Source organism: Bufo bufo, chromosome 3, assembly GCF_905171765.1.
Source record: "Bufo bufo chromosome 3, aBufBuf1.1, whole genome shotgun sequence".
In the NCBI taxonomy this organism is placed as follows: domain Eukaryota; kingdom Metazoa; phylum Chordata; class Amphibia; order Anura; family Bufonidae; genus Bufo; species Bufo bufo.
In genome coordinates, this window is record NC_053391.1 from 276,383,348 (window position 1) to 276,408,954 (window position 25,607).

Consider the following 25,607-nt stretch of genomic DNA (forward strand, 5'->3'; position numbering starts at 1 on the left):
TACACTTTTACCACATTTCAACAAAATTCCTGATACTAAATATTGGGAATTGAGGGGAATCTTATATATATCACAAATTGTTTCACATGGGTTGTTGAAATCACTTGAAGAAATATTGCCAGACACGACACTGGGTTTTATTGATAGGTTCCGGTATGTACAATTGAGCCATGCTCTGAAATACACGGAGAATACGGAGTATTTAATAGTCACTAAAAATTCTTGTTTATTTTTTATATTATGCATCACAAAAGAATTATCCTATTTCCACGATATATAAGAACTTGAAAAAATAATTCAAGAGAAGTAATACATTTTGGAGTGAAAGTAAATGGGAAAGGGAACTACACAGTAGTATTAACTTACCTTGGAACATTATACAATTGCAATAAAAAGTATGTGAACCCTTTGGAATTATATGGATTTCTGCACAAATTGGTCATAAAATGTGATCTGATCTTCATAGTCACAACAATAGACAATCACAGTCTGCTTAAACTAATAACACACAAAGAATTAAATGTTACCATGTTTTTATTGAACACACCATGTAAACATTCACAGTGCAGGTGGAAAAAGTATGTGAACCCTTGGATTTAACAACTGGTTGAACCTCCTTTAGCCGCAATTACTTCAACCAAACGTTTCCTGTAGTTGCAGATCAGATGTGCAGGAGTAATTCTTAGACCATTCCTCTTTACAGAACGGTTTCAGTTCAGCAATATTCTTGGGATGTCTGGTGTGAATCGCTTTCTTGAGGTCATGCCACAGCATCTCAAACAGGTTGAGGTCAGGACTCTGACTGGGCCACTCCAGAAGGCGTATTTTCTTCTGTTTAAGCCATTCTGTTGTTGATTTACTTCTATGCTTTGGGTTGTTGTCCTGTTGCAACATCCATCTTCTGTTAAACTTCAGCTGGTGGACAGATGGCTTTAAGTTCTCCTGCAAAATGTCTTGATAAATTTGGGAATTAATTTTTCCTTCAATGATAGCAATCCGTCCAGGCCCTGACGCAGCAAAGCAGCCCCAAACCATGATGCCCCCACCACCATACTTCACAGTTGGGATGAGGTTTTGATGTTGTTGTGCGTGCCTCTTTTCTCCACACATAGTGTTGTGTGTTTCTTCCAAACAACTCAACTTTGGTTTCATCTGTCCACAGAATATTTTGCTAGTACTGCTGCTCTTGTGCAAACTGTAAACGTGCAGCAATGTCTTTTTTTGGACAGCAGTGGCTTGCTCTGTGGTATCCTCCAATGAAATCCATTCTTGTTTAGTGTTTTACGTATCGTAGATTCGCTAATGGGGATGTTTGCATATTCCAGAGACTTTAGTTGACACTCTAGGATTCTTCTTCACCTCATTGAGCAGTCTGCGCTGTGCTCTTGCAGTCATCTTTACAGGACAGCCACTCCTAAGGAGAGTAGCAGCAGTTCTGAACTTTCTCCATTTATAGACAATTTGTCTTACCATGGACTGATGAACAGCAAGGCTTTTGGAGATACTTTTATAACCCTTTCCAGCTTTATGCAAGTCAACAATTCTTAATTGTAGGTCTTCTGAGAGTTCTTTTGTGTGAGGCATCATTCACATCAGGCAATGCTTCTTGTGAAAAGCAAACCCAGAACTAGTGTGTGTTTTTTAAAGGGCAGGGCAGCTGTAACCAACACCTCCAATCACATCTCATTGATTGGACTCCAGACACCTTACTCCAATTAGCTCTTGGAGATGTCATTAGTCTATGGGTTCACATACTTTTTCCACCTGCACTGTGAATATTTACATGGTGTGTTCAATAAAAACATTAAATTATTTGTGTGTTATTAGTTTAAACAGACTGTGATTGTCTATTGTTGTGACTTAGATGAAGATCAGATCACATTTTATGACCAATTTGTGCAGAAATCCATATCATTCCAAAGGGTTCACATACTTCTTCTTGCAACTGTATATGGTAACATAAAGAAATCCTCTGTTTCGCGAGCACACAGATTAATATTAACTAAGATCATACATTGTCTATATTACACTCCACTATTTCTGTCTAGGATTTATAAAGATAGGGAAGATAGATAGTCTGCCTTATCTGCTTGGCATTTGTCTATCTGCACCTATTATGGGAATGTTCGGATATCCAGGAGTATTGGTCAAAGATATTTGAGGAGATTCTGAGTTGTATATCTCTTGATTACCCCCTTAGTATTGAACTCGCAGTTTTTAGTATCTTTCCGGAAACCACGAGATACAAAGGTGAACAATCACTGTGGCTTAAAGGGATGGTCTTAGCTAAAATTGTTATAACAAAATATTGGGGATAAAAAAACAAAACATAATTTGCAGAATGGAAAGAATATATGGATAAAATCAAAATATATGAGGGCATATTCTTTAATAATAAGAAGAATTGGATTAAAACCTAGCGATGTTGGAACTAGAGTTTCTTGAGTTCGGGGTCATCAGTGGTATAGGGAAAGGTTGGGTAGGGATAGGGTTAGTGGGTTTAAACTTCGATATTAAGAAATTGTAAATTGAATGCCAACTTATTGATGATCTTTAAGACAAAGGAGACATATGTTTTACATGTATGCTTTTAGATATATGTTGTATGTCTATTGCACTAGCACCTTAAGTTAAATATGTATATGCATATGCATTACTCGTGAATGTGTTATCTGCTGTATGATTCTTTAGTCAACGTCGTCTTTTGTCTCTGTATTTACTTTTTTCTTTTTTTCTTTAATCATGTCCATAAGTTGTATGTAATCATGTTTAAATAAAAATTAATATTTATATTAAAAAAAAAGTATGGTGTAACGGGGAAAGAAAATCAAAATGAGCAAAAATGGATTATTCGCTGTTTTCTTGTCTCTTCAAAAAGTGATCAAAAAGTCATAGAGTCCTCACACAGCTCCATAGACAAAAATATTTTTATATATATATATATATATATATATATATATATATATATATAAAAAATATAAATGTAAATATAAAAAAGTTACAGGGCTCAGAATATATCAATGCAAATAAAATAAAATTTCCCAACCTTTTTTTTTAAAGGGGTTTTCTGGTTTATAGATGACCTGTCCTCAGGATAGGTCATCAATAACAGATCAGCGAGGGTCCAACTCCTGGCACTCCGCAGATCAGCTGATTGAAAAGAACACAGAGCTCCCACAAGCTCTGCACTCCCTTCACTGTATACCTACTCGCCATGAACATGATGCCGAAAAGCGCGTCGAGGTAGCGCCATCCTGGTTGTGGGCACAGCGCTCTGGGTAAGTTACATGCAACAGGTCCCAGGTTTTTCCATGCAGAGGGGAGCATGTTATTTCTCTCCCTGATATAATATTATTGTTATTTCGCATTTTGACTGGTGTTAACTATTATGGATACCTGATATTTATTACTGCTACATTATTTATGTATGGGACATACCCGTATAAAATCTCTTACATAAGAACTTATAACATATTAATATATCTAGCCTGTGCTCTGCCAGGATGGTGTGTTTCTCTCTGCTACCTTTCCTTTTAAAATGACATTGTCTTTTATACTTTGTGATTAATAAAATATGATACTCTTTATTTGTACTTTGCGAGCTCCATTATTTGTTTAGGTTTTGTTCGACATGAACATGGCAGCATAGGAGCAGTGTATTTACAATCCTATGTCCCATTCACTTAAATAGGACAGAGTGTGACTACAACTGCTTCCACCCACTTAAGTGAATGGGACAGCGGCGTTGTAATTACACCTAATTGTAATTGTAATTTGGTATTGCTGTAATCGTGCTGACCCAGAGAATGAAGTTAAATGGGTTGTCTTATCATAGATAATAGGGGCCCGCACCTATATCGAGAACGGAGCCCCGCAAGTTGGTGGTTGGAGGAATCCGGTCAAGCCACCACCAAGCCGGCTCCCCATAGAGGTGAAATGGAGCATACCGTGCTTGTGCAGCCCCCACTCCCATTTATTTCTATGGGGCTGACGCAAATAGCCGAGACAGGGCTTGGCTATTTTCGCCGGCCCCATAGAAAATGAATGGGGAGCGGCTGCGCATGCGCAGTGCGCCCTCCTTCACTTGCAGGGCTCCATTCTTGATATAGGTGCGGGTCCCGCACCTATAAGACAATGGGGGCATATCCTAGCGATATGCCCCCACTGTCCATGATGAGACAACCCCTTTAATATGGCAGTTTTATTGCATAGGGAACAATTAAAAAATTAAGCCCATAAAACTGTGGTGGAATTGAATTTTTTTTTAAATTTCAATTCCATTAAATTTTTTACAGCTTACCGCTACATCATATGAAATATTAAATGCCATTTGAAAGTGGAACTTGTCCTGCAAAAAACAAGCCCTCTTGTGAATGGAAAACTAAAAAAGTTATGGCTCCGAGAATATACAGTATGCAGTAAAAAAAACAAAAAAACAAAAACATTGCTTGGTCAGGAAAGGGGCTAATTGTGTGACTCCATGGTTACAGTTTACAAACAATTTGTATTTATGACCATTTGGTACTACAATCATATGTGATACTTTTTAAAGGGGTTGTCCAGGATTTGGGACATTGGTATAATAGTACTAAAGTGACATACATATTACATACATGCGTGTCCTACCTTTGCCACATATTTCTGAAGCCCCGTTTTCATATAGGAAATTATTAGCCGGAAGTGACTGTTTTCTTATACTCGGTGACGTACCGGGTCTCTTCAGGCTAGCTGAAGCCTCTTATTCCGGCTGCTAAGGGAACCCAGTGACGTCACCGGCACTGATGGGCGGGCTTTAGCACTGCTCTAGCCAGGAAAACGGCTAGGGCAGCGCTAAAGCCCGCCCATCAGAGCCAATGATGTCACTGAACACACTGCTGGGCGGTGTGTTGTAAACAAAAGAGACTAAATTGCGCAGGGCATGAACTGCTCCGATGCTTTAGTCAGGGGGGCTGCCTGGGTAAAAATGGAGGTTTGTCCGGGTTCAGCTCTGAACCCGGACAACCCCTTTGACCAAGACAATTTCAAAATTGCTTACTTTTTGCAGTATCTCATAATTAGGGTTGAGCGAACCCGACCTGTAAAGTTCGGCTTCGTACCGAACTTTAGGATTTTGGGACCCCGGACCCGAACCCGAACATTTCAGTAAAAGTTCGGGTTCGGTGTTCGGCACTTTCTTGGCGCTTTTTGAAAGGCTGTACAGCAGCCAATCAACAAGCGTCATACTATTTGCCCCAAGTGGCCATACTAATGGCATGGCTGTGATTGGCCGGAGCAACATGTGACCCAGCCTCTATATAAGCTTGAGTCACGTAGCGCTGCACGTCACTCTGCTGTTACAAGTGTAGGGAGAGGATGCTGCTGGACTTGTGATTTCAGGAAAAGCATAGGAGAGAATCTAACTCAGCGATCTACAGGCAAATAGTTGTGTGGGTGCAGGGCACTATCGTTTTGCCCTGCCCTGAGCTCGTTTTGCCCTGCCCTGACCAAAAAATACTAACTTTTAGAATTCTGTTAGTTAGGTAGGTGGCGGCGGCAGACATTTTATGCATGCTCAGTGCACTAGCACTGCATCTGAGCTTTTGGGACATTGCAAATCACCATTTTTTGGGGGCAAACTACAACATCTGTATTAGTCAGTGTGCAATTTAAGGTAGAAATACACCCATCATTTTCTGGGGTTTGAAAAACACACTTTCCCCCCCAAAAAAAACAGTATTTTCCAGATCTGCAAGTGTTAAATTCAAGTTTAATATATACAGCTTTCATATTCTGTTAGCAAAAAAAGACTTTTTTGGCAATCTACAACATCTGTATTAGTCAGTGTGTAGTTTAAAGTAGAAATACACCCATCATTTTCTGGGGTTTGAAAAACACACTCTTTTGACAAAAAACACTATTTTCAGGCCTTGCACGTGTGAAATTACAGGCTTATATACTGCTGTCAAATTCAGTTTTTAAACAAACAAATTTTTAATACAGCCATTTCAAATACAGCCATTTTGTGAAAAGATATATTTACTGCAGGACTGCACTGGTTCAGGGCGTTTGTGATCCCCCCTATACATACAGGGGTTTGAATTAGGCATTTGAAATACAGCCATTTTGTGCAAAGATATATTTACTTCAGGCCTACAGAGGTTCAGGCCCTCTGAGATACCACCTCTCCATACAGGGGTTTGAATTAGGCATTTGAAATACAGCCATTTGAAATACAGCCATTTTGTGCAAAGATATATTTACTTCAGGCCTACAGAGGTTCAGGCCCGCTGAGATACCACCTCTACATACAGGGGTTTGAATTAGGCATTTGAAATACAGCCATTTGAAATACAGCCTTTTTGTGCAAATATATATTTACTGCAGGCCTACACTTGTTCAGGGTGTGTGTGATCCCCCCTATACATACAGGGGTTTGAATTAGGCATTTGAAATACAGCCATTTTGTGCAAAGATATATTTACTTCAGGCCTACAGAGGTTCAGGCCCTCTGAGATACCACCTCTACATACAGGGGTTTGAATTAAGCATTTGAAATACAGCCATTTCAAATACAGACATTTTGTGCAAAGAAATCTTTAATTGAGGCCTAGTCTGGTTCAGGCCGTATGAGATACACCCTTTACATACTGTCGTTCTTTTCTACTATTAATTAAACACCCATTTAGGGCAAGATCCTATATTCAAAAAATATGAGGAGAGTATCAAATAAGGGACGTGGCCCAAGTCGTGGTGCTGCTGGCGGAGCTCCTGTTGCAGGGAGAGGACGTGGTCGATCTGTGCCAGCTACACGCACAAGTGAAACCCCTTCCTCAGGTGCGAGTAGGCGACAAAACCTGCAGCGGTATTTGGTCAGGCCTAATGCTGCTCTATGAATGGTGAGGCCTGAACAAGTACAGGAGATAGTCGATTGGGTTGCTGACAGTGGATCCAGTTCCTTCACATTGTCTCCCACCCAGTCTCCTTCTGAAAGACCACAGTTGGCACCTGCAGCAGATGTCCATCAGTCTTTCACCTCACGCCCTTGCAAATCAGCCAAGCAGTCTGAGCCCCAAGTCATGCAGCAGTCTCTTCTGCATTTTGATGACTGAGCAGGGTTTCCCAGGGCCATCCACCTAGCCATCCCCCAGAAGTGGAAGATATTGAGTGCACCGATGCCCAACCACTTATTTTTCAAGATGAGTACATGGGAGGACCATCGCAGCACGTCTCGGATGATGACGAAACATAGGTGCCAACTGCTGGGGCTTTCGAAAGTGTGCAGACCGACAAGGAAGTCAGGGGTGAAGACTGGGTGGAAGATGATGTGGAGGACGATGAAGTCCTCGACCCCACATGGAATCAAGGTCATGCGAGTATCCGATGTAGTTCGGAGGAAGAGGCGGTGGTCGCACAGAGCCACCAGCACAGCAGAAGAGGGAGCAGGGTGCAAAAGCGGAGCGGCCGTCCCCTAGACAGTACGCCTGCTACTGCCCACCGCAGTAAGGGACCATGCACACCAAAGGCAGCTCCAAGGAGTTCCCTGGCATGGCAGTTCTTCAGACAATGTGCTGACGACAAGACATGAGTGGTTTGCACGCTGTAAAATCAGAGCCTGAAGCGAGGCAGTAAACGTTCTCTACCTGAGCACAACCTGCATGACCAGGCATTTAAGTGCAAAGCACGAGCTGCAGTGGAGTAGACACCTCAAAAACCAAGAAAGGTCTCTGGCTCCCCCTGCTTTCTTTTCTGCTGCAGTCGCGGCCTCTTCATCCACCTCTGGAGTGACAGTGCCACCTGGCACCCCACAAACAGAGGATCTGCCAGCAACACTAACACCTGGGTCACCAAGCATCTCCACAATGTCCCACGCAAGCGTTCAGCTCTCCATATCCCAACTCTGGAGAGGAAGAGGAAGTACCCCCCTACCCACCAGCGATCCCTAGACCTGAATGCCAGCATTTCTAAATTACTGGCATTTGAAATGCTGTCATTCCGTCTGATTGAGATGGATGATTTTAAAGGCCTTATGGCGGTGGCTGTCCCACAGTACGTCGTGCCCAGCTGCCACTACTTTTCAAGGCGAGCCATCCCTTCCCTGCACAACCAAGTAGGGGACAAAATCAGGTGTGCACTGCGCAATGCCATCTGTGGCAAGGTGCACCTGACTACGGATAAGTGGACCAGTAAGCATGGTCAGGGCCGTTATATCTCCATAACAGCACACTGGGTAAATGCAGTGGCAGCTGGGCCAGAGGCGGATAGCAGTTTGGCGCATGTCCTTCCACCACCGAGGATTGCAGGGCGCTTCAGTTTGCCTCCTGTTGCTTCCTCCTCCTACGATAACACCGTTCTCAGCGTTACTATCCCACTTCTATGCCTCCTTGAAAAAACACTCCTGGCGATGATGGAAGAGGATGTGGCACAGGAGGAGGAGGAGGAAGAGGGATCATTTCGTAGGGTTTCCGGCCAGTCATTCCCAAGTGGGTTCCTGCACCAACAAACCCAAGGTACACAATTGTCCAGCCAGGGCACAGTTCTGGAGGATGACGAGGTGGAGGAGGAGGAGATGGAGGAGGAGGAACCATGTTCACAGCAGGGTAGCACCCAGACCAGCTCATGGCCATCACTGGTGCGTGGATGGGGGATACAGAGGACACAGACAATACACCTCCCACAGAGGACAGCTTTTCGTTGCCTCTGGGCAGCCTGGCACACATGAGCGATTACATGATGCAGTGTCTCCGCAATGACTGCTAAGTTGCCCACATTCTAACTTGTACTAAATACTGGGTGGCCACGCTGCTGGATCCCCGTTACAAGGACAGCGTACCGTCCTTAATTCCCTCACTGGAGCGTGATTGTAAGATGCGCGAGTACAATCGCACGCTGGTAGACGTGCTGCTGGTGGCATTCCCACCTGACAGTGGGGGCATAGTGGAAGCACAAGGCGAAGGCAGAGGACGAGGAAGAGGTCGCCAACTCAGCTGGGTCACCGCCAGCACCTCAGAAGGCAGGGTTAGCATGGCCGAAATGTGGAAAGGCTTTGTCAGCACGCCACAACAACCAGCACCTCCAGCTGATTTGGAACGTCTTAGCAGGAGGCAGCATTTTACCAACATGGTGGAGCAGTATGTGTGCACACGCCTACACGTACTGAATGACGTGTCTGCCCCATTCAACTTCTGGGTCTCCAAATTGGGCACATGGCCTGAGCTTGCCCTTTACGCCTTGGAGGTGCTGGCCTGCCCTGCAGCCAGTGTATTATCTGAACGTGTGTTTAGCTTGGCAGGGGGCGTCATCACAGACAAGCGCAGCCGCCTGTCCACAGCTAATGTGGACAAGCTCACGTTCATTAAAATTAACCAGGCATGGATCCCTCAGGACCAGGGGCGTAGCTAGAAATGCATGGGCCCCATAGCAAAAAAAAATTATGCCCCCCCCCCCCTCTGTGCCATCCACAGATCCCCCTCCCCTAAATAGTGCCATCAACAGATCCCCCCTCCCCTAAATAGTGCCATCCACAGATCCCCCCTCCCCTAAATAGTGCCATCCACAGATCCCCCTCCCCTAAATAGTGCGATCCACAGATCCCTCTCCCCTAAATAGTGCCATCCACAGATCCCCCCTCCCCTAAATAGTGCCATCCACAGATCCCCCCTCCCCTAAATAGTGCCATCCACAGATCCCCCTCCCCTAAATAGTGCCATCCACAGATCCCTCTCCCCTAAATAGTGCCATCCACAGATCCCCCTCCCCTAAATAGTGCCATCCACAGATCCCCCCTCCCCTAAATAGTGCCATCCACAGATCCCCCTCCCCTAAATAGTGCCATCCACAGATCCCCCCTCCCCTAAATAGTGCCATCCACAGATCCCCCTCCCCTAAATAGTGCCATACACAGATCCCCCTCCCCTAAATAGTGCCATCAACAGATCCCCCCTCCCCTAAATAGTGCCATCCACAGATCCCCCTCCCCTAAATAGTGCCATCCACAGATCCCTCTCCCCTAAATAGTGCCATCCACAGATCCCCCTCCCCTAAATAGTGCCATCCACAGATCCCTCTCCCCTAAATAGTGCCATCCACAGATCCCCCCTCCCCTAAACAGTGCCATCCACAGATCCCTCTCCCCTAAATAATGCCATCCACAGATCCCCCTTCCCTAAATAGTGCCATACACAGATCCCCCCTCCCCTAAATAGTGCCATCCACAGATCCCCCTCCCCTAAATAGTGCCATCCACAGATCCCCCTCCCCTAAATAGTGCCATCCACAGATCCCTCTCCCCTAAATAGTGCCATCCACAGATCCCCCCTCCCCTAAATAGTGCCATCCACAGATCCCTCTCCCCTAAATAGTGCCATACACAGATCCCCCTCCCCTAAATAGTGCCATCAACAGATCCCCCCTCCCCTAAATAGTGCCATCCACAGATCCCCCCTCCCCTAAATAGTGCCATCAACAGATCCCCCCTCCCCTAAATAGTGCCATCCACAGATCCCCCCTCCCCTAAATAGTGCCATCCACAGATCCCTCTCCCCTAAATAGTGCCATCCACAGATCCCTCTCCCCTAAATAGTGCCATCCACAGATCCCTCTCCCCTAAATAGTGCCATCCACAGATCCCCCCTCCCCTAAATAGTGCCATCCACAGATCCCCCTCCCCTAAATAGTGCCATACACAGATCCCCCTCCCCTAAATAGTGCCATCCACAGATCCCCCTCCCCTAAATAGTGCCATCCACAGATCCCTCTCCCCTAAATAGTGCCATACACAGATCCCCCTCCCCTAAATAGTGCCATACACAGATCCCTCTCCCCTAAATAGTGCCATCCACAGATCACCCTCCCCTAAACAGTGCCGTCCACAGATTCCCCTCCCCTAAACAGTGCCGTCCACAGATTCCCCTCCCCTAAACAGTGCCATCCACAGTATCAGGTGCCTCTCCCCCCCCCCCCCATGTGCCAGTATCAGGTGCCAACCCCCCCCCCCAGGTGCCAGTATCAGGTCAGGTGCCAACCCCCCTCCCCCCATGTGCCAGTATCAAGTGCCCCCCGCTACCCCCATGGCAGTAACAGTCGGGTATTAAAAAAAATTAAATAAACACTTCTACTTACCTCCATGTCAGCGATGCGATGCAGCCTCTTCCTGTGTCCCTCCCTGTATGTCTATATATGGAGTCACTGCTTGTATTTCAGAAAATGTTTCTGCTGGGATTCGAACCCACGACCTTCTGTATCAGAGGCAGAGCATCTAACCTCAAGACCATTACAGCTGCCTTGCTGCTGACTGAAAAATTATGAGACTTCTACTGTTATAGCTGGCTAAGTGTACATCTATACACATGACAGCTGCTCATATATAGAGATATAGCAGAGCTGAGTGTGCTGGGATTTTTTCAATCAGGTGCAATGCCTCCTTTATGGCTGTGAGGGTTAATGCTTTGCCTCTGATACAGTGATACATTGGAGGTTGTGGGTTCGAATCCCAGACACATCGGGAGACTTTAGAATACAGTAAGATTAGAGCACATTAGCGAGGGGGCCTGAACATTAAGACCGCTGCTGTGAAGGGGCCCTGAACAGTAAGACATCGATATTTAACTAACTTGAAAATAAACTGTCGGGCCCCGAAGCAGCTGCTTCCCCGGTAGTTACGCCACCTCCTGGCTGCCTGTGTGTAGTGTCAATAAAAATAAATAAATAAATGAATGCGGTCGGACGGGCCCCCTAGTGGCGTAGGGCCCCATAGCCACTGCTATGGTTGCTATGGCGATCCCTACGCCACTGCTCAGGACTTGTCTGTACCTTGTACAGAATAGACATGTATACCGGCACTAACCAGCCATTGTTATACTGCAGTGCAATTGCTCATGTTTGTATTTTGGATATTTCACACTCTATTGGAGTGTACCTTATTTGAAAAAATTTTAATTAAAACCAAAAACCTGTGTTGGCTATCTCGTCCTCCTCCACCGCCGCTTCCACCTACTCTGCTACGTCCACCGCCTCCTCAAACTCCTACTCCATATGGAACTCCACCTCATAAATCAATTTTTTTTTTGTACGTGTTTTATTTTATATCATTTCACTACTTTGTCATTTACATTTTCGGGTGAAATTCACCAATTTTTGGGTGTATAGTACCACTGCTATACCTAGTAGGCCGGTTAAAAAAATAAAATAAATTGTTATTAACATTTTCGGGTGAAATTCACCAATTTTTGGTGCCATCCACAGGCCAGTTAACAGACAAAATATATTTGTCAGTTACATTTGCAGTTGAAATTCAACAATTTTTGGGTGTGAAGTTCCACTGCTATACCTAGTAGACAGGTTAAACAATAAAATGGTGAATTAGTGAATGGTGAAATTCACTAATTTTTGGGTGTGATGTACCACTGCTAAAATAAAAAATTATCATTAACATTTTAGGGTGAAATTCACAAATTTGCTATACCTAGTATGACAGTTGAAAAAAAAAAATTGTCATTAACATTTTCTGGTGAAATTCACCAATTTTTGGGTGTATAGTACCACTGCTATACCTAGTAGGCCGGTTAAAAAAAAATATATATATTTGTCAGTTACATTTTCTGGTGAAATTCAACAATTTTTGGGTGTGAAGTACCACTGCTATACTTAGTAGACGGGTTAAACAATAAAAAAAAATTGTCTCTTACATTTTATGGTGAAATTCACTAATATTTGGGTGTGATGTACCATATTTTTCACCCTATAAGACGCACCAGCCCATAATTTTTTAACCAAAAGGTGTGCTTCCAACTAATGGTGGTCTGTGGATGGCACTATTACTGGGGATCTGTGGATGGCACTGTTATAGGGGGATCTGTGAAGAACACTGTTATGGGGGGATCTGTGGATGACGCACTGTTATGGGGGGGATCTGTGGATGACACACTGTTATGGGGGATCTGTGGATGACGGACACTGTTATGGGGGGATCTGTGGATGACTGACACTGTTATGGGGGGATCTGTGGATGACTGACACTGTTATGGGGGGATCTGTGGATGACGGACACTGTTATGGGGGGATCTGTGATGGACACTATTATGGGGGGGATCTGTGGCTGGCACTATTACAGGGGGGACCTGTGGCTGGCACTGTTACAGGGGGATCTGTGGATGGCACTGTTTTGGGGGATCTGTGGGTGGCACTGTTATATATGTGCCATCCACAGACCCCCCACCCCATAACAGTGCCATCCACAGACCCCCCCAGCCCATAGCAGTGCCATCCACAGACCCCCCACCCCATAACAGTGACATCCACAGACCCCCCAGCCCATAACAGTGCCATCCACAGACCCCCAAGCCCATAACAGTGACATCCACGGATGTTCCCCATAAAACTGTCATCCACAGCCCCCCCCCCCCCGCCACTCCAGTATACAAATATAAAATGTCTTATTCAATTAAGTGATTAAACATGCCCCCTCACTCCTAATATTACCGTACATCCTAACAGCTTCAGTACAACCCAAGTAGACAGGTTAATTAATTTCTGAAATTTTTCTGTTACATTCTTGGGTTGACATTATACAAATTTAGACATGAATAAACCCCTGCTCTGCATAGGTGACAGGGAATAAAATTTCTGAAATGCTTCTTTAATTGATGCGCGCCACCTCCTTTGATTCAATGCTTAAACTTAAGCAAGTTGTACCACATTTAAGCTTCAATACTTTGTCCCACATTTCCGCTATACTCTTTTGGCCAACATTTGCGCCTCAATAGCTTTTCCCACAATTCCGCTTGACACTTTTGGCCCACATTTGGGCTTCTGTAATTTGTCCCACTTTTTCGCCTCAATAACTTTTCCCACATTTCTTTTTGATCTCAATTTTTTTAAATAAATTTATCTCCCTTAAATTTGGTCTCTTTTTCTCACGCTCCCTCTCCGGCCTGGAACCCTGATTCCCCACCACCCGTAATCACCATGGTAGGCGCATAAAAGAACATCGAAAGTTGATAGAGCAGATATCAAATTGGATCGTGAACATCACGGGGACGTGCAACATGGTGGGTGAGGCAGTAAGTATGCACACGCCTACACGAACTGACTGACAGGGGTCAACCCCTGCAACTTCTGGGTCTCCAAATTGGGCACATGGCCTGAGCTTGCCCTTTACGCCTTGGAGGTGCTGGCCTGCCCTGCAGCCAGTGTATTGTCTGAACGTGTGTTTAGCACGACTGGAGGGTTATATTTCCCAATGTTTTGGGGTGTACCCTAATTTAAAAAATATAAATAAATTTAAAACCAAAAAGCAGTGTAGGCTACCTCCTCCTCCTCCACCGCCACTTCCACCTACACCGCCACATCCACCGCCTCCTCAACCTCCTTCTCCATATGGACCTGATCAAGATTATTATTTTTTATTTTTACGTATTTTATGTTATTTTAAGTCATTTCCCTATCCACATTTGTTTGCAGAGCACTTGCCATGCTCTTAACCATATTTTGACGCCATTTGCAGCCCTCTAGCCCTTTCCATGACATTTTTACAGCCATTTTAGTGCTCAAAAGTTCGGGTCCCCATTGACTTCAATGGGGATCGGTTTCGGGGTTAAGTTCGGTTCGAGTTCGGGTCCGAACTCAAACTTTTTTCCTAAGTTCAGTCGAACCCGTCGAACCCGAACATCCAGGTGTCCGCTCAACTCTACTCATAATATAAATTCAATGCAATATTACAACATTTTTGCAAAATCTTTGATAGGCAACAATTCACGACAGTGTGCCCAGACATTTTTTTCAAAAGTGGTCCCTTCCCCACTCTACACATCACGGTTTATATCAAGTCAAAATTATATTTGAGATGGGTGGCAGTCCAGATAGCATCTGATCAGGTTTTACATGGAGTCCTATTGACAGATCACAAAATTCTTCTTTAGTAAAGGCATAAAACCATTTAATTAAGCTGAACTGTAAAATCATTCTTTCGTAACTAGTATTTAGGTAAATTTTATGATGATATTTCACAAAGTTTATAGTTTTTCATGCCTTCACATTTGCAATAGAATTGTTTTTAAGACTTTCTAGAAAATGTATTTAAGAAAATGTCTTACCTGGAAAGTCTGCAGAAGGATAAGGATCCTTGATTTCATTTACATTTGATTCAAATTCATCTATCTTTAGCTGCAAACAAATGGGTAAGGAACACCTTTAGCATGACAACATAAGTTATTCAATGCAAATTAAACCATAAAAAATGTAATAGTGTATGTTGGTTTATTTACTTATGTAAGGGAGTCAGTCAGAAAGAAAGACTCTATTGAATAATTTAATCTACTAGACATGCTACAGAAAATTCACCTGTTCAGGGTTCTGAAATGAAAGGCCCTTTGTGCTGAAATCTTCACCTGAATTACACCTAAGGGCTCTTTCACACCTGCGTTCTTTTCTTCCGGCATAGAGTTCCGTCGTCGGGGCTCTATGCCGGAAGAATCCTGATCAGTTTTATCCTAATGCATTCTGAATGGAGTGAAATCCGTTCAGGATGCATCAGGATGTCTTCAGTTCCGGAACGGAACGTTTTTTGGCCGGAGAAAATACAGCAGCATGCTGCGCTTTTTGCTCCGGCCAAAAATCCTGAAGACTTGCCGCAAGGCCGGATCCGGAATTAATGCCCATTGAAAGGCATTGATCCGGATCCGGCCTTAAGCTAAACGTCGTTTCGGCGCATTGCCGCATCCGACGTTTAGCTTTTTCTGAATGGTTACCATGGCTGCCGGGACGCTAAAGTCCTGACAGCCATTGTAAAGTGGAGCGAGGAGCGGGGGAGCAGTATACTTACCGTCCGTGTGGCTCCCCGGGCGCTCCAGAGTGACGTCAGGGCGCCCCACGCTCATGGATGACGTGTCGTATGGATCACGTCATCCATGCGCATGGGGCGCTCTGACGTCACTCTGGAGCGCCCCGGGAGCCGCACGGACTGTAAGTATACTGCTCCCCCGCTCCTACTATGGCAACCAGGACTTTAATAGCGTCCTGGCTGCCATAGTAACACTGAACGCATTTTGAAGACGGATCCGTCTTCAAATGCTTTCAGTACACTTGCGTTTTTCCGGATCCGGCGTGTAATTCCGGCAAGTGGAGTACACGCCGGATCCGGACAACGCAAGTGTGAAAGAGGCCTAATTTGGGCATATTTCTGTTTGATAAATGGACCCGCACCATGAAGCTGTATGCTGGTGCCTGAGACAAGATGTTCAAGATGCAGGTGTGGCCCTGCATATTACTTGCTTATGTGATACTTGACTTTTTGTTTTTAAACTGGAGGAAATCCTGAAAATATTTATTTACCTTAGCTGTTGTTGGTATTCCATCCCCCTTGGCTTTTTGTTCTAATTTCTTCGCTAATAACAGCTTTTCTTCTTCAGACTTATCTGGCTGTGATCTAAAACAAAATATAGCTTATTATTATTACAAAGAAGAATAGATACCACCCGGGGGGCCTGTCCACGGTGCAGGCTGACAAAGGGATCGGCATGCAGATTATACCTGTACTTGTCACCGTTTCAAATAGCAAGTACAGCTGGAGCCAAACAACTGCTAGCAATCTAAACAAGGCTAGGTAACACCTGTTACACTGGTAGTCCGTGTCCACCACATCCTCAATCATTCCTCCCTGTGGACACAGTTGCGTAACCATCAACGGGTCCCAATGGGTCGCTGTCTGACCTCCGTACATACCATGAGCTGCCTTCCCTGATCCTCAGACTTACTTCGAACTACATGAAATCTGCCTGGCTTGACCTTGACTTGTCCCTGACTATGGTTTTGCCTGACCACTCAATGTTTCACACCAGTGTCTCTTAACCCCCCCTGCATCATCTGTATACTATATTTAACAAACTACTTCAAGGAGGTAGCAGCCTGCTGGTTCCCCTGCAGTGGAGTTATATAGTTAATACAGTTGAAAAAATACATAAGTCCATCAAGTTCAACCAAGGGACAAGTGGGGACGCGAATCCCAAAAGGAAATGAAACTAAGATTTCTACACATTTTCATAAGCATTAATGTTGTTTACTTTTAAGAATTCATCAAAACCCTTTTTAAAACTGTCCACTGTTCCTGCTGTGACCACGTTCTGAGGAAGTCTATTCCACAGATTCAATGCTTCTGGAGACTGAACTTTTCCTTCTCCAGTAGAAGGCAGTGCCTCCTTGTCTTTTAAGGGCATTTTACATGGAACAGTTTTTCACTGTATTTTTTGTATGGCCCATTTATATATTTGTATAGGTTAATCATCTCCCCCTTACACATCTCTTCCCAAGACTAAATAAATTTAATTATTATATATTTTTTTTATAACTAAGACCCTCCATGCTCCTTATCAGTTTAGTCGCTCTCCTTGTCACGGATGGTGTTGCAGAAAACAAGAAGTAACAAATAAAGATCCGACTGACTTGATCCCAAACTAAGGAACAAAAGGGTGAGCCCTATAAAAGCCCTAGAGCTCTCCCTGACTGCTCAGCCCATGCAAAGATCTCTATGATAGAAAATTGCATGTCCACGTACCTAGACTGAGTGACACCTGAAAACCCTATAATAGTGAGGGGACACGACCACAGGCACCCTGCACTCAATACGGAGGGAGTCAGGGTCACCTAGAATCAAGCTAACAGGAAAACACAAATAAAGGAATAGACTTATCTGAGGAACCAGCAGTTGCAACTTCTAGCAGTGAGCACAATCCAGGAAGTAGTATAAACGCAAAGTGAGGCAGTATGGGAGGGGATATAAAGGGAGGCAATCACTGCTAATAGATGACAGCTGGAGAGGGAGAAGAGATGTCAAAGCGAAAACCAAAACAAAAGAACATCATGCAGGAGGTACTGAAGAACGTCTGTCAGAACTTCTCAGAGATCTGGCGGTGACAGTACCCCTCCCTCTACGAGTGGACTCCGGACACTCAGAGCCCACCTTCTCAGGATGGGAACTAAGGAACGCCCTGATAAGACGAGTGGCCTTAATGTCGCCACTGGGACCCACATCCTCTCCTCTGGACCATAACCCTCCCAATGAACGAGGTACTGGAGAGAACCGCGGATAATACGAGAATCCAACAATCCTAGAGATCTGGTTGATTACCATCAACCACAATCGGAGGACGAGGCCAGTGGGTACAGTGGGTTGGACATAAGGTTTTAATAGGGGACTTGTGAAAAACATTATGGATTCTTCCCCCCAAGTCTGAGAGAAGATCAAGACGGAAGGCAACGGGATTGATGACGGACAAGACTTATGTAAGGCCCAATAAACTTAGGACCCCAACTTCCAGGAGGGAAACTTTCAATTTGATATTCTAGTAGACAACCACACCAGATCACCAACATTCAGGTCCGGACCAGGCACAGTCTTAATCCGCCACTCGCTTATATCTCTCACTCATGCTCTTTAAATTATCCTGAATCTTTTGCCAAATAGATGACAAAGGACGAGGAGAATCTTCCTCATCAGGTAAACCAGAAGACCCCCTTCCAGAGAATGTCCCAAACTGCGGATGAAACCCATATGCACCAAAAAATGGTGACTTATCAGAGGACTCCTGGCGACTGTTATTTAAAGCAAACTCAGCAAGGGACAAAAAAGAACACCAATCCTCCTGATTCTCCGCCACAAAACAGTGCAGATATGTCTCCAGATTCTGATTGACACGCTCTGTCTGGCCATTCGACTGCTTTCCACCTGTCTGGCCATTCGACTGCGGGTGGAAAGCAGAAGAGAATGACAACCGAACCCCCAAGCGAGAACAGAAAGCCTTCCAGAATCTGGAAACAAACTGCGTGCCCCTATCAGAGACTATGTCTGAAGGAATACCATGCAATTTGACAATGTGATCAATAAATGCTTGCGCCAGCGTTTTAGCATTGGGCAACCCAGGAAAAGGAATGAAATGTGCCATTTTGCTAAAACGGTCCACCACCACCAGAATCACAGTCTTCCCCGAGGAATGAGGCAGGTCCGTAATGAAGTCCATGGACAGATGTGTCCAAGGACGGGAAGGAATGGGTAACGGGAGGAGAGGACCTGATGGCCGTGAATGAGGGACATTGGCACGAGCGCAGGTCTTGCAGGCTGCCACAAAACCCTCAACCAATTTACAAAGAGCCGACCACCAGAATCTCTGAGCAATGAGATCCACTGTGGCTCTACCCCCCCGGGTGTCCAGCAAGGACAGTATCGTGGTGCTCCTTAAAAACCTTGTGTCGTAAAGCGAGAGGCACAAACAACCTCCCAGGAGGACAAGGATCAGGAGCCGCTGCCTGAACCTCTGCCTCCAATTCAGGATAAAGAGCAGAGACAACCACCCCTTCAGCCAAAATGGTACTCGGGTCTTCAAAGTTCCCCCCTCCCGGAAAACAACGTGACAGGGCATCCGCCTTCACATTTCTTAACCCCAGGGCGAACGTGACAACAAAATTAAACCTTGAAAAGAACAAAGACCATCTTGCCTGTCGCGGGGTTTAGACGCTTAGCTGACTCCAAGTAGGCCAGATTCTTTGGTCGGTAAACACGGTAATAGGGAGTCTGGCTCCCTCTAGCCAATGGCGCCATTCCTCAAAAGCTAACTTGATGGCAACAACTCCCTATCTCCCCACATCGTAATTTCTCTCTGCGGAGGAGAGTTTCTTCGTGGAAAAAGGCACACAGTCGCCATTTGGCAGGAGAGGGACCCTGAGACAAGACCGCACCCACACTCACCTCAGAAAGCGTCCACCCTCAACAATGAAGGGCAGAGAGATATCAGGTTGTACCAAGATGGGAGCGGAAGCAAACTTTCTTTAATACTAGAAAGGCCTTACGCGCATCTACTGACCAGGAGGAAAAATCTACCCCCATTTTAGTCATATCAGTGAGTGGCTTAACAACAGAGGAATAATTCAAAATGAACTTCCTGTAATAATTGGCAAAACCCAAAAAGCGCATCAGCGCCTTCTGATTCTCAGGAAGCTCCCAATCAAGCACAGCGCAGACTTTCTCGGGGTCCATGCGAAAACCAGAAGTGGAGAGAAGAAAACCCAGAAATTGAATTTCTGGGACCGCAAACACACATTTTTCCAGTTTAGCGTACAATTTATTCTCCCGCAGAATGAGCAAGACCTGACGTAGGTGGTCCCTATGAGTTTTGAAATCAGGAGAAAAATTCAAAATGTAATCTAGATACACTAGTACAAATTTCCCCATTAAATGATAAAAAATGCTGTTCACAAAATGTTGGAAGACGGCTGGAGCATTCATCAAACCAAAAGGCATAACCAAATTCTCAAAATGGCCCTCAGGGGTATTGAAGGCAGTCTTCCATTCGTCCTCTTCTCTGACCCTGACCAAGTTGTATGCCCCTCTTAAATCCAACTTTAGCCCCAACATTCTGGATAACCACCTCTGCTCCCCTAGCTTAAACACCCTTAATGACCAGACCACTTTTTACAATTCTGCACTACACTACTTTCACGGTTTATTGCACGGTCATACAACTTACCACCCAAATGAATTTTACCTCCTTTTCTTCTCACTAATAGAGCTTTCATTTGGTGGTATTTCATTGCTGCTGACATTTTTACTTTTTTTGTTATTAATCGAAATTTACCCAATTTACCCTGTCATGTTTCCTGAGGTTCTGCAGTCATTGAGCATGGACTCCCATATTGTTGAGTGGATTAGGCAGTGGCTGAGTGACAGACAGCAGAGGGTTGTAGTCAATGGAGAACATTCAAAACAAGGTCATGTTACCAGTGGGGTTCCACAGGGATCTGTACTGGGACCAATTTTGTTTAATATCTTCATAAGTGATATTGCAAAAGGCCTCGATGGTAAGGTTTGTCTTTTTGCTGATGACACAAAGATATGTAACAGGGTTGATGTTCCTGGAGGGAAACGCCAATTGGAAAAGGATTTAGGAAAACTAGAAGAATGGTCAGAACTCTGGCAACTGAAATTTAATGTGGATAAGTGCAAGATAATGCACCTGGGGCGTAAAAAACAAGGGCAGAATATAGAATATTTGACACAGTCCTGACCTCAGTATCTGAGGAAAGGGATTTAGGAGTAATTATTTCAGAAGACTTAAAGGTGGGAAGACAATGTAATAGAGCAGCACGAAATGCCAGCAGAATGCTTGGATGTATAGGGAGCGGTATAAGCAGTAGAAAGAGTGAAGTGCTTATGCCGCTGTACAGAACACTGGTGAGACCTCACTTGGAGTATTGTGCGCAGTACTGGAGGCCATATCTCCAGAAGGATATAGATACTCTAGAGAGAGTTTCAGAGAAGAGCTACTAAACTAGTACATGGATTGCAGGAATAAAACTTACAGGAAAGGTTAAAGGACCTTAATTTGTATAGCTTGGAAGAAAGAAGAGACAGAGGGGATATGATAGAAACTTTTAAATACATAAAGGGAATCAACTCGGTAAAGGAGGAGAGCATATTTAAAAGAAGAGAAACTACCACAAGAGGACACAGTTTTAAATTAGAGGGGCAAAGGTTTAAAAGTAATATAAGGAAGTATTACTTTACTGAGAGAGTAGTGGATGCATGGAATAGCCTTCCTGCAGAAGTGGTAGCTGCAAATACAGTGAAGGAGTTTAAGCATGCATGGGATAGGCATAAGGCTATCCTTCATATAAGATAGGGCCAGGGACTATTCATAGGATTCAGGTATATTGGGCAGACTAGATGGGCCAAATGGTTCTTATCTGCCGACACATTCTATGTTTCTATGTTTCAATTTTTTTTAAATTAAAAAAAAAGACATTTTTCACTTTCAGTTGTAAAAAAAAAAAAAAATACATTTCTACATGTCTTTGATAAAAAAAAAATGCAATAAGTGTATATTTATTGGTTAGGGTAAAAGTTATAGCGTTTACAAACTATGGTACAAAAATGTGAATTTCTGCATTTTGAAGCAGCTCTGACTTTCTGTCACGGATGGTGTACAGGAAACAAGACAATACCATATAAACAATGTCTCTCTGGATCCACAACTAAGGAACAAAGGGAGACCCCTGCAATAGACCTGCCGCTCTCCCTCACTGCTCAGCCTATGCGAACACCCCAAAGGTGGATGGCGCGCTATCCACGTTCCTACGGATAATCTATTACCTGAAGACCCTACAATAGTGAAGGGACACGACCACCGGCTCCTACACTGACACGGAGGGAGTCAGGGTCACCTGGATCCAGGAAAAGACAAAATCATAAATACATAAACAGCACTTATCTTGCAGACGACTGACGACTAAGGACTGGGAACTGGGAACTGGGAACTGCATGCACACACACTCCAGGAAGTTGTATCAGCCGCACACACTGCATTATGGGGGGAAATTAAAGGGTAGCAATCAGTCAACAGCATGACAGCTGAGATAGACTAACGAGATGAGAAACTAAACCAAAACAAAGAAATTCAAGGAGGAGGATCTGAGAAGCTCCTGTGAGCGCTTCTCAGCTGTCTGGCTGTGACACTTTCTGAGCACCTGTCATGTTTCCTGAGGTTCTACAGTGCCCAGACAGTAGAAAAAACCCACACATGACCCCATTTCGGAAAGTAGACACCCTAAGGTATTCGCTGATGGGCATAGTGAGTTCATAGAACTTTTTATTTTTTGTCACAAGTTAGCGAAAATTATGATTTTTTTTTTCTTACAAAGTCTCATATTCCACTAACTTGTGACAAAAAATAAAAAGTTCATGACTCACTATGCCCATCACGAAATACCTTGGGGTGTCTTCTTTCCAAAATGGGGTCACTTGTGGGGTAGTTATACTGCCCTGACATTTTAGGGGCCCTAATGCGTGAGAAGTAGTTTAAAATCCAAATGTGTTAAAAATGCCCTGTGAAATCTTAAAGGTGCTCTTTAGAATTTGGGCCCCTGTGGGCACCTAGGCTGCAAAAAGTGTCACACATATGATATTGCTGTACTCAGGAGAAGTAGGGCAATGTGTTTTGGGGTGTATTTTTACATATACCCATGCTGGGTGAGATAAATATCTCTGTCAAATGACAACTTTGTATTAAAAAATTTAAAAAGTTGTCTTTTCGAGAGATATTTCTCTCACCCAGCATGGGTATATGCAAAAAGACACGCCAAAACACATTGCCCTACTTCTCCTGAGTACGGAAATACCACATGTGTGACACTTTTTTGCAGCCTAGGTGCGCAAAGGGGCCCAAATTCTAAAGAACACCTTTAGGATTTCACAGGGCATTTTTAACACATTTGGATTTCAAACTACTTCTCACACATTAGTGCCCCTAAAATGCCAGGGCAGTATAAATACCCCACAAGTGACCCCATTTTGGAAATAAGACACCCCAAGGTATTCCGTGATGGGCATGGTGAGTTCATGGAAGTTTTTATTTTTTGTCACAAGTTAGTGGAATATGAGACTATGTAAGAAAAAATAAAAATAAAAATCATAATTTTCCGCTAACTTATGCCAAAAAAAAAAAAAATTCTAGGAACTTGCCTTGCCCCTCACGGAATACCTTGGGGTGTCTTCTTATAAAATGGGGTCACTTGTGGGGTATTTATACTGCCCTGGTATTTTAGGGGCCCTAATGGGTAAGAAGTAGTTTGAAATCCAAATGTGCTAAAAATGCCCTGTGAAATCCTAAAGGTGCTCTTTAGAATTTGGGCCCCTTTGGGCACCTAGGCTGCAAAAAAGTGTCACACATGTGGTATGTCCGTACTCAGAAGAAGTAGGGCAATGTGTTTTGGGGTGTCTTTTTACATATACCCATGCTGGGTAAGAGAAATATCTCTCTAAAAGTCAACTTTTCCCATTTTTTTTATACAGAGTTGTCATTTTAGAGAGATATTTCTCTCACCCAGCATGGGTATATGTAAAAAGACACCCCAAAACACATTGCCCTACTTCTCCTGAGTATGGCGATACCACATGTGTGACACTTTTTTGCAACCTAGGTGCGCAAAGGGGCCCAAATTCCTTTTAGGAGGGCATTTTTAGACATTTGGATTCCAGACTTCTGCTCACGCTTTAGGGCCCCTAAAATGCCAGGGCAGTATAAATACCCCACATGTGACCCCATTTTGGAAAGAAGACACCCCAAAGTATTCCATGAGGGGCATGGCGAGTTCATAGAAGATTTTTTATTTTTTTTGCCACAAGTTAGCGGAAATTTTTTTTTTTTTTTCTCACAAAGTCTCCCTTTCCGCTAACTTGGGACAAAAATTTCAATCTTTCATGGACTCAATATGCCCCTCAGCGAATACCTTGGGGTGTCTTCTTTCCAAAATGGGGTCATTTGTGGGGTGTTTGTACTGCCCTGGCATTTGAGGGTCTCCGCAATCATTACATGTATGGCCAGCATTAGGAGTTTCTGCTATTCTCCTTATATTGAGCATACGGGTAATGAGATTTTTTTTCCGTTCAGCCTCTGGGCTGAAAGAAAAAATGAACGGCACAGATTTCTTCATTCGCATCGATCAATGTGGATGAATAAATCATTGCTGGGATTTATTATTTTTTATATACAAAGTGTTTGCCAAAGCATATGAACACCGCTTATATGCCTCGGCAAACGTATCTTTTTTACTGCAGAGGAGAAATCTCGTCTTGCAGCGCCGCATACACCGACTTTTGTGTAATCTGACAGCAGCGCAATGCTTCTGTCAGAATGCACATCAGTGCTGCAGCTGGTTCATCGGTTGGTCCACCTAGAAGGTAAAAAAAGAAAAGAAAAAACCAGGCCGCAACGCAATAAATTTATTAACATTAAGTTTATATAACATTTGAACATTAACTTTTATAAACTTTATTTAACTTTTTGAACAGAACATTAACTTTTTTGCTTACCGGTGATTTTTTTAATTTTTTTTTTACCTTTATAGGACAAACCGCTTCTTCCCCATGGGACAATGTGCAAAGTGCAAATCGCCCAGAGATGTGGCGAAGTACATTATGCACTTTGTCCCAGGTGAAAGGAGAGGTTTGCAGCAGCTGTGAGTGAAAGGGCCCTAATAGCCCTGTGTGCCTGTCCTGTGTAACGCAATCCCTATGCTAAGTGTACCTGTGTGTGGTACTTCCGGAAACACTCCCCTAAGCATAGGGCAGGGTGGTCAGGGCAGTCAGAACAGAAATAGCGGGTGTCACGCCTTATTCCACTCCAGCTACAGACACGACATCTTTTTCGGGGTAGTGCTTGGGTTGAGGTACCAGAAACGACACTGGGGAAATGTCGCTCATGTAGACGGCTCACTACACTGGTGGATGGGGCCACGGAACCTCCTGGATACAGGAGGTTCTCAATGATCTCTTCCTGAAATTTGAGGAAGGATCCTGTTCTCCCAGCCTTACTGTAGATAACAAAACTATTATATGCAGCCACATGAATCAAATATACAGACACCTTCTTATACCAGCGTCTGGTGCGTCGGGAAACTAAATAAGGAGCCAACATCTGGTCATTGAAGTCAACCCCTCCCATGAGCAAATTATAGTCGTGGACAGAGGGGCTTTTCAATGACACTGGTTGCCCATTCAATTTGTATTGTCGTGTCTGCGTGAATGGAGGAGAGCATGTAAACGTCACGCTTGTCTCTCCATTTCACCGTGAGCAGTTCTTCATTACACA

General features: G+C 44.1%; 1 protein-coding gene across 1 annotated transcript in view; it reads right to left on the reverse strand.

Moving 5' to 3' along the window:
* CACNA1S (calcium voltage-gated channel subunit alpha1 S) overlaps nt 1-25,607 on the reverse strand; it is a 1,092,054-nt gene that overhangs the window by 680,418 nt on the left and 386,029 nt on the right. The window contains 2 exon segments of the mRNA XM_040424151.1: nt 15,069-15,138; nt 16,306-16,399. Of these exon segments, the coding sequence (XP_040280085.1) occupies nt 15,069-15,138; nt 16,306-16,399 (164 nt within the window).